General features: G+C 41.5%; 2 protein-coding genes across 2 annotated transcripts; one reads left to right on the forward strand and one right to left on the reverse strand.

Moving 5' to 3' along the window:
- Positions 1-5: 5 nt before the first annotated feature.
- On the forward strand, positions 6-4,402 carry LOC130587886 (pyruvate dehydrogenase E1 component subunit alpha, somatic form, mitochondrial-like; the record flags this gene model as incomplete). Its single annotated transcript, XM_057388858.1, has 6 exons — positions 6-119; positions 1,275-1,430; positions 1,607-1,678; positions 2,326-2,393; positions 3,215-3,323; positions 3,927-4,402. Coding segments are annotated over 6 exons (684 nt in total), but the record flags the coding sequence as incomplete, so codon positions are not given.
- Positions 4,403-4,505: 103 nt separating this feature from the next.
- On the reverse strand, positions 4,506-8,896 carry LOC130587887 (mitogen-activated protein kinase kinase kinase 15-like). Its single transcript, XM_057388859.1, has 7 exons — positions 8,714-8,896; positions 8,108-8,213; positions 6,769-6,979; positions 5,882-5,994; positions 5,629-5,726; positions 5,452-5,528; positions 4,506-4,973 (listed from the first exon to the last, which is right to left on the reverse strand). Exons 1-7 carry the CDS (start codon positions 8,807-8,809, stop codon positions 4,859-4,861), a joined length of 816 nt encoding a protein of 271 aa, XP_057244842.1. The 5' UTR covers positions 8,810-8,896; the 3' UTR covers positions 4,506-4,858.
- Positions 8,897-9,267: the final 371 nt, after the last annotated feature.

A 9,267-nucleotide genomic window follows, 5' to 3' on the forward strand; every position in this document is an offset into this window, starting at 1 on the left:
TTGTTGTGTCCTGTTCTCTGTGCCAGGTTCCTCTCGGAGCCGGGATTGCGCTTGCCTGTAAATACTTTGGAAAAAACGAAATCTGCCTGGCCTTGTATGGGGATGGTGCAGCCAATCAGGTAAAGGGGCATGGCTGGGGGGAATCCATTTTCCTTCTGTGCTCTGTGAGCTCTGCTTTTACTCCAAGGAGTTGGAGAACATGTTTTACCCTCCCTGTGTACCTGTAACACGGGCAATGCTGATGAACTCCATATAGGTGGTGGGCATGTTGAAGATTTTGAACACTGCCACCTCTGATTTGAGTTGTGTCCGGTGTTTGAGTAGGGACATGTTTCAAGGAGTGATTCAGATGAACAGTCAATTGCTAGCTGTTCTTTACATAACAAAAATGTAGCATGTGCTTGCAGTTTTTAATGATATTTTGGACCAGTGTCCTTCCCCACCCCCATTTTGAGCTTGGCCCTTGTCCCTGTAGTGGAGGGAAACCTTCCTGGCACCTTCCCTTCTGGTACACAGTAGATACTCAGGGAGTAAGTGAGACTAATGGTTAGTTACATGAATGTTGCATGAGTTTGGGAGGAGGGGTTTCCAGTTCCTCTTTACCTCCTAACAGTTGTGCACAGCTCTCCTAAGTGTGGCACTCTGAAGTGTCTGTGCTGTAAGGATGGCTCTGAATGATGGCAGTGAAGATGCCAGTGCTGCTGACAATGTAGAAATTCAGAGGACAGAGCATTCTTGCAGAGCCACTTACTACTGACATTCCAGCCAGTCTACATGTTACCAGCCAAGACATTAAGGCAGATAAGCCGTTGGTGGTTTAGAGTGTACCATTGATTGTTCCCCACTTTTGAGGCTTTCAAAGCTTTTCACAGGCCAACTTTTCTCAGTTCCCGGTTTTCCCTGAATTTGACTCCGAGCAATAAGGCTGATACAGTTGTGCAGTCAAACTTGACTGGAGCAGCATCCTGCCAGGTTGATTGTCACGTTTTTTATGACTGTTGCTGAAATCCCTCAGTTAACATTGAAGGTTTTGGGCTGCCCTAACACAGATACTGATTCAGGTTTAAAAATTAAGTTCTATAAACTACAAGTTGAGATGAAAGTTGTATTATATTGTGTAGCTTCTCTTTCATTCCTTCTGAACTGTAGCAAGTGGGTGGTTTCAGATCACTTTTAAAATGTGCAGACCTGTGCAACGGAAGGATTTTCAGTAGAGCCTAGTGCATGAAGGCTGAGCTCCCTGATGAGATAAAACTTCACTCTTTTTCTCTCAGGGCCAGATATTTGAAACGTACAACATGGCTGCCTTGTGGAAGTTGCCTTGTATTTTTATCTGTGAGAACAATCGCTATGGAATGGGAACATCAGTGGAAAGAGCTGCAGCCAGCACTGACTACTACAAAAGAGGATACTTCATTCCAGGGCTCAGGGTGAGTATGGCTTTTTTTTTGAGGGGGAATGTATGTGCACACACCTACACAATGCATACATATGGATTTCTTTTATTTCTACAGTATTTACTTGAAGCTGAATTCCTGTTCCACCTGAGGTTGGGAGTTTGGGGGCTGGCATTTTTTTGCCTTAACGTGTAGTTTCTCATTGCCAGGTGGATGGCATGGATATTCTCTGTGTCCGAGAAGCAGCAAAGTTTGCAGCTGACTATTGTAGATCTGGAAAAGTAAGTCTGTATTTGGCATTCCTTTTCCATGGGTGGAATTCTTACAAACTATTGCTGCATAAGTAGTTCCTCAATTTGTATTAGCCAAACACTTAATAGAATATTTATACTGTAATTTTTTTCCCATTTCCACCACAGTCAGCATTCTGTTGTGAAAGGTGTTATGATTGTCAGGCAGTTGTGTTCTTTGTGGTTAGGTAGGGCAAGCATCAAGGAAAGTAATAATCATTGTCTGCAAGAAATGGAAAGTGAAGTAAAAGTTCTGTCAGTGTTAGTGTCTATCACCCAAATAGGATAATACTGGGTTTGAAGATTTTTAATACTTGAAGTAATGAAAGTTGTGTGAGAAACAACAGGTAATTTGAAAGACTCTGAATAATGGTGGAATGACATATGAAGGAAGGCTAGTGTTTAGTGCTGCTCAGTAAGAATGTGATAATAAACACAATATCAGCACATGCTTTCATTTGAAAATAATTAGGTTTCATTTTACTGAATGATGTTGTATGTGCTAATGTTATATAAATTCAACTGAGAAAAAAAACATTAAAATAATTGATCACTGGTGCAGTTCATYTCYAGCAAATACTTGCTGATATAACAARTTGGTCAYTGATGGTGGTAACACTCTGYATTTTCATTKGAAGGGTCCTCTTGTGATGGAGTTACAGACATATCGTTACCATGGCCACAGCATGAGTGACCCTGGAATAAGGTACTGTCACATTCTTCTTTCACTGAGAAGGTGTCAGTGTGGATGGTCAGATTGTAAGAGATTCAACTGAAATTCATTGTTTAAAGCAGCTTTCAGATGCATTTAAAGGTTACAATGAAATTGCTATGAGTAGCTGATCACTCATCTCATTGCTCAGCTGATAATCTGGGGCCATATAACACATTTGTTTTATTTGCAGATTTCAAAAATGTGGGTTTAGAAAAGGCACAAAGTCAGTTAAACTCCTGTGCTCTCTATTAGTGGATTCTTCTTTCAGTGTGACCTTATGGTGTGTCCTAACAAAGCTTGGACTGGAAAGCAATATTCTTTTTAAAAGAGGATTAAAATCCCGTGAGGTAAAATCACAGGAACAGTTTGGATTGTCCAGACAAATGGAACACTTCCTAAAAATACAGCCAGAGACTCAGGACATTGCTTTACCTGATAAAACTGAATTTATTGTCATGAAGTAGAGGTGTATTTCAGCTTTTCACTGGAAATTTGCAGTGAATTGGAAGTGTGTAACACATCATGGAGCCCTCTCCCTAGGAGTGGAGGGGGAGAGGAAATGTGGCCCCTCAGGGTAACTGTCTCAGGCTGGGCTTCCTCCCATTTCCCCTGAGTCTGGGGCTGTTCTGCTCCGTTGGCATTTCCACATCTGTGGGGACTCTGCTTGTTGCTGTGCCATCCTTTGAGTGCTGAATGTTCTGTTTTCATGGCATCCCTGACAACTCTCTGGATACACCTTTTTCTAACTGTGAGCTGTGTCCAGAGCCTCACCCCTGCTCCAGAGTTCATGTCTTTGCCTGTCTTGCTCCTAGCTATCGTACCAGAGAAGAAATTCAGGAAGTGAGAAGCAAAAGTGATCCCATTACATTGCTGAAGGACAGAATGGTCAACAACAACCTTGCCAGTGTTGAAGAACTAAAGGTATGGCTGCAGTTGCTCTGTGTGAAAGTGCTGAGCAGTCACACACTCATGATCCCTGAAAGGCACATCACATCACATGCACTGCTCCTTCTGTGAAGTTCTTCAAAGTTTAACATCATCTCAGAGGTGAAGGTGTAAGTTTTGTTGCAGAGCAGCTACTCAAGGTGTGTTCTGTAAGGAGTAAGGCTGTGGGTATCATTTGCTAACAGGTAGAAATCAAAATGACCTGGGCTTTCTTGACTCCCCAGGAAGGAGGTGAATGTTGAAAAGGGAAGTTCCAGTAGTGAAAAATCCCAGTGAAGGAGTCAGAACCTCTCTAAGCAAATGTTTTAATGAGTCAGCTCTGTTTAAGAACCAGTGGCACTGACACACTCAGGATTTCACATCATCAGAACAGAAAATGCAGAGGCTCAGTGGGGTCCTGTTCCTCTGGCTGTGAGGTACCAGTACTACCCAAAATGCTGCASTTTAGTAGGGAKKGAGYTTTTMTAGGTTTTTAATTTTATCTAGTCAGGGTTAACTGTTACTTAATCATACCATTCAAATACAAAATGACGATGCTTTTTCTGAGCTGTCTTCTAATAAGATCCATTTCTGGTTTAGGAGATTGATGTGGCAGTGAGGAAGGAGATTGAGGAAGCTGCTCAGTTTGCTACCACTGACCCAGAGCCTCCACTGGAAGAACTGGGGCACCACATCTACTACAATGAGCCACCCTTTGAAGTGCGGGGGCCAAACCAGTGGATAAAGTACAAATCTGTCAGCTAAAGGCCTTTTTCTTGGGGTAACTTATTCATGAGAATAAGTGAATCCATTTACAGAACTATAATAAACAACTCTTAAGCTTATTTAAAAGCTCTTTCAAAAGAGGGAATGTGTAAGGAAATCCATCTGGGTATGGAATTTCTTAGAAATGCTGAATGTTGTTTCAGAACATACTAAGTTAAGAGAAAGTGGTTTATTTAAAGTGCTATATATTTGCTTTACTGACTTTCTTTGGATTGCTGTATGTGTTATGTACAGTGTAAAAAGAAAAAGAAAAATTAAACTTTACCAACCTTTATCTAATGGTTGTTTGCTTTGTTTTTTCATTAACTGTTTCCTAGAAAACCCACCAAAAATGCCATTTCTATACTCTGGTTTTGTTGCCAAAGTGTCACTAACTGAAAACATTACACCAGGCTTTTCTCAGTGAGAGTAGGTTTAATACAAAAGCTGTATAAATCCATCTACAATGAGCACATCCCCTCCCTGCTCAAACCATCAGCAGCAGACCTGTAACACATTTGAAGTTGACAGTTTTCACAATGGTAAAGCCAAATCAGGTGAGTTTTTTCTTAGCTAATGTTTTCTATTACAATTGTATGGATTAGTCTTGTCATAAATAATTGAAATGCACTGACACTGACTTAGAAGCTGTTATTATTCACTGTGTTACACTGATGGTCAAACAAGCTACATCATTGTGCAAAACCTGCAAGGCCACTGTACACAGAAATATATACATCTCCTAATGAAAGTGCTGGGAATGTTTTTCATTTGCTGATTCCCATTTGGTGTTGTTCCAGAGCGTTGAGCTGTGCTGAGGTGTTGCCAGATGTTTGTCTGTGGGTTAGGATTGCATTCCAGATCCTGCAGCGAACACCACCCCTGCATGAAGGGAAATGGGAAGAGTCAGGAAAACTCCCTCAGCTCCAGTGCCTTAAAATGAGCAGGAAATAAAACAGAAATCTCGAGGATAGAGCAGTTATAACAGCACATAACAAACTGCACTATTCCATAATTATAGCTGAAACTTCTTCCAGGTCAGCCACAGCTTAACAGAATGATTCAAGTCCTTTTATCATCAATGGGTAGGAAAAACAAAGCTTTCCATGTGATTTCATCATTGTGAAGGGTGCAGAAATGGGTCCCAATCTTGATAAATACCAAAACAGATGGCTCGAAGCATCCTTGGTGGAGTTGTGTCAGTTAAAGGTTTTCACATCTTATCAGAAAATCTGAGGTCAAACTGACAGCAGTTGCCTCTGAACCATCACTGTTCTATGTGAATAACTAAACTTTAAAAGGTTTTTAACAAAATATGTTAATGAAGCTCTTAACAATGAATTAACAAGCACTTTCTTACCGCAGCTGAAGATACCACAAGTCATCTTTGGTGATGTCATTAAGGACAGCACTCAGTGTATAATCTTCTTCAGCAAACTAAAAGGCAAATTTATTCATAAATAAATATTCTTTCTTTGAAACCAAACTGCTAATTATGACTAAAATTAGGGATTTTTTTTAAATGTGATTTTTTTACCCTCTGAATGGTATCCAAGTCTGCTCCTTGTTGTTTCAACCAGTTCATGAGCTCTGGGTCTGCATTTTCTCCAGAATTTGCTGCAGAGCATTGGGAGTCTTTAATGGAAAACAAACAATGGTTGAACCACCTCAAAACCAGGGCAAAAGTGGTTGTTTTCAGGTAACTGAAGCTTAAAACTATATGATTCTGCATCCTTTCAACCAACCCATGATCCCATGTGTTTCTGTGTAACTGCACTATCTCCTCATACCTTTGGGTTTAAGTTTTAATTGAAGCAAATGTAATTCCTGAGTCTTCTGCTCCAAAGATTGTCGTAAGAGGCTCTGATACTCTTTCTCCTTCTGAATGAGGTTTTCCAAAAGCCTTAAGAGAGATCAAACACAACCACACTGAGAATAAACTGAAAAAATCCTGTCATTTTTGATGAGTACCACAGAGGTATTTGTGAGGTACTGTGATAAGTAACATCTCTAATGGCTTAGATTTCTTTTTGGTTGTCTGAGACTCAGGGGTGCCACTTGAAGGCTTTCACATGCAGAATTTAGTAAATAGCTCATAAATTCTGTTCCTACTGTTTTGCAGTCTCCCTGGGCAGAGTTGCTGCCTTAATGCTGTAATTTACTGCTGAACAATGTAACACTGATATTTTACCAGGGACTTTCTAATCATGGATTCACATCACATCCAGAAAGAAGAATGGAAACTTCAGCTGTCAACATCCTGGCAGCATCTTACACATAAAACCCATGAAAAACAGGGCAGGGCTCTGCTGAGCTCTGCTGCTGCTCATTAGAGGACATTCTAGGACAAGGAAAGGCTCTGCCTTTCCTTGCAGGAACAGCTTAGAGATACTGGGCATCCAAAAAGTACAGTTTATATAAACCCAATTAACAGTTGAGATCCAATGGGACATTCAGCAATTAAAAGATTAATTACAGAGAAAAAAGGCTGTACTGAAGCATGTCCAGTTGTCATATTGGTGTATTCCAAACCCATCTGTGCTCCTGGAAGGTTTTATCACAGGGCAGTAGGTGAGCAGTGCTATGGCTAAAAACATCCCCATCAGTGAGAAAAGCAAGGTCAGAGCTTTTCCCAGCCTGCCTGAACACTCACCCAGAGTCTTTACAGCAGAGTTACCTTAAAGTGCCACATTGGAGTGTGCCCAGCTCCTGGCTGAGCTGCTGCTGAGCGTGGTGTGACAGCCCAGAGCTGAGGGTGCTGAGCCCCGAGGTGACAGCAGCGTCCTCAGCCCCGTTTGGCTCCAAGGGCTGCAAATTCTCCTCCACCTCATCCGTGTCCTTGTCCCCACCTTCAGTTTCTGAGGCTGGCTCAAAGTGAGTGCGAAGCTCTGGTGCAAACAAAGGGGAAGAAGGAGATTTTTTTGGATAATTCTGTCTTTCAAGGTGATGCAGTTTGTTCTTCATTACTGTTTGCACAATGTGCTTTATTGCAATACTGAGCAGGGGGGCAGTGAAGCCTTGAGTGAGCTGGAGCAGATTTTCTGGCATTGGTTCCAGAATGAGCAGTGCAACAGGAAAGGTAGAACTGTAGGTCACATTTGCAGTGGGGACAAATATCATGAGATAAATAATAAGACAGTTAAAATATATCAAGGAGAAACCCCTGAAAGGTTGCTTTTTTCCTAAACAGTGGAAAAAAAAAAAAGTTGGTGTTTTCCCCTTATACCCAAGAGTGTACAAAGAATTCCTCCTCTCCAGGTAGCATTTCCAGCCCCAGTTCTCAGAACCTGCTGCAGGTGGCCACCCTTATACCAAAGAACAGTTGCCATTTCTCTTGTACAAACAAAAGTCCTAAAAAATTTTGCCAATTTGGCTTTAAAAGCCGTGGTGACTTTGCACTGAAAGGGCTCACTGTCACTAAACCTCCAGAACATTCCTGTACTGGAAGGGGTGCTCAGCATTGTAAAGAGTTACACAAGTACTCCTGTATTTCCAGCTTAACTCATTCCTAAACACTTCTCCTCCTCCTCCTCCTCCTGGTGATTTTCCCTGTTTCCATTGGGCCAGAATCATCCTCTTCCTCACATTAATGCAATCCCTTCTGTTCCACAGCTCATTAATATTTTTTCACAACACGTAACCAAACCCGTGCAGTGTTACCCAACCTGGATGCCATTAATACCTACAGAATGATTTTCTTTCTTACTGGAAAATCTCCAGCTTGGACTGAATTTAATTTGCTTTTTTTCTTTGTCATGGTTGGACCACACTGGAGGTGCAGAACACTGGTTTTTTTTCTCATTATGTGCTTTTGCACTGCAAGTACAGCATTAATCTTGCAGATGAAGAATTCTTTCTCTGCAGCACTCTGACCCCGAGCTTTGATGAGTGGCACACGGGGTGCAGTTAATGGCATTCTGACAGATTCAACAGCTGAGCTCTTCCATTTGCTGCAACTCTTTGATGTGTGAGAAACCTTTTTTGAAAGAGGATTATTTTCAGCTGCTTTGATTTACCTGGAATAAGAATAGTGACTGCAGCTTGGACTGCCCGGCGGATGATGTTATCCATTGCAAACATCCAGTGGGGCCTTATTAAATGATTCCTTAACACTTTGTTCACCTGGAAAAGCAGCACAAACACCATTTGCTCACACCTCAGGAAGGAGAATCGTATTTTCCAATAGTCATAGAAGCTTTATAAGGTAAAACTGCATGCAGCACTAAAACCCTCCCACCTTTCAAAGTCTAAACAACAGATTGGACAGTTTTAGGCTGCAGCTTTGAAACCATTTCAAACCAGACTGTGACATTCAAACCCTTCTACAGTACAAGAGGGGAGAGGAGTGAGGAACAGTGGAAAAGCTGTGAATCCCTGGGCTGAGCTCAGTCTAGGAGCAACATGATGTACTGGAGGGTGTCCCTGCCCATGGGGGGTTGGGAATAGATGATCTTTAAGGTCTCTTCCAGCCTAAACCATTCTGTGCTGCTTCAAAGAATTCCTTCAAAGAATTCCTTCAAAGAATTCCTTCAAAGAATTCCTTCAGAGAATTCCTTCAAAGAATTCCTTCAGAGAATTCCTTCAGAGAATTCCTCTGGCCTTGCATCAGGAAAGGAACTCACTGCATCCTGGAATCCAAACAGCACCAGATGGATCTGATTGATGGAGGTGCTGTCAAAGTCCAAATCCATTTTCAGCTTGGATATGGTAGAAGCCATCACTCTCTGCTCAGGAGAGTGGATAAAGTCCCTTAAAATCCCAATAATCTGCTTGATGTGGTCCACTGAAAGCTGCAGTTCTTCAGAGCTCTGGAGAGAAGATAATGAATGTATATCAGATACATCCCAGCATCATTAAACACCTAATTAGTAGTGTTAGTATTGCTTATGTATTTTCACAAGGATGCACAGAATCACAGAGTTTTTGTTTCTGCAAAGTCTCTAGTTTTTATCTTTTCCTAAAAAAAAAAAAAAAAAAGAAACAAACCAACCAAACCACCAATTTCTGTTAAAAAATAAAAAACCCAAAATCCCGTAAATCTATTGCTACTGTGGCTGTCACAAAGGGAAGAGGTTCCAGATTATATCTACACATTCTTGCAATTGTGCAGATGACACCTACACAATTCCTGCAGAGGGCAGCTCTCCTCCAGAAAAACAGCAAAATCAGTCGCTAA

The sequence above is a fragment of the Malurus melanocephalus genome, unplaced genomic scaffold (genome assembly GCF_030028575.1).
Source record: "Malurus melanocephalus ecotype Western Australia unplaced genomic scaffold, MMel_1.1 scaffold_2628, whole genome shotgun sequence".
Taxonomy (NCBI): domain Eukaryota; kingdom Metazoa; phylum Chordata; class Aves; order Passeriformes; family Maluridae; genus Malurus; species Malurus melanocephalus.

Coding starts and splice junctions, on each gene's coding strand:
- LOC130587887 (XM_057388859.1), bottom strand. CDS start 8,809: ATGGCTTCTACCATATCCAAGCTGAAAATGGATTTGGACTTTGACAGC. Junction 5,995..6,768: donor CTCCAATGTGGCACTTTAAG/GTAACTCTGCTG, acceptor ATCTCTCTTAAG/GCTTTTGGAAAACCTCATTC. Junction 5,529..5,628: donor ACTTGGATACCATTCAGAGG/GTAAAAAAATCA, acceptor TTTGCCTTTTAG/TTTGCTGAAGAAGATTATAC.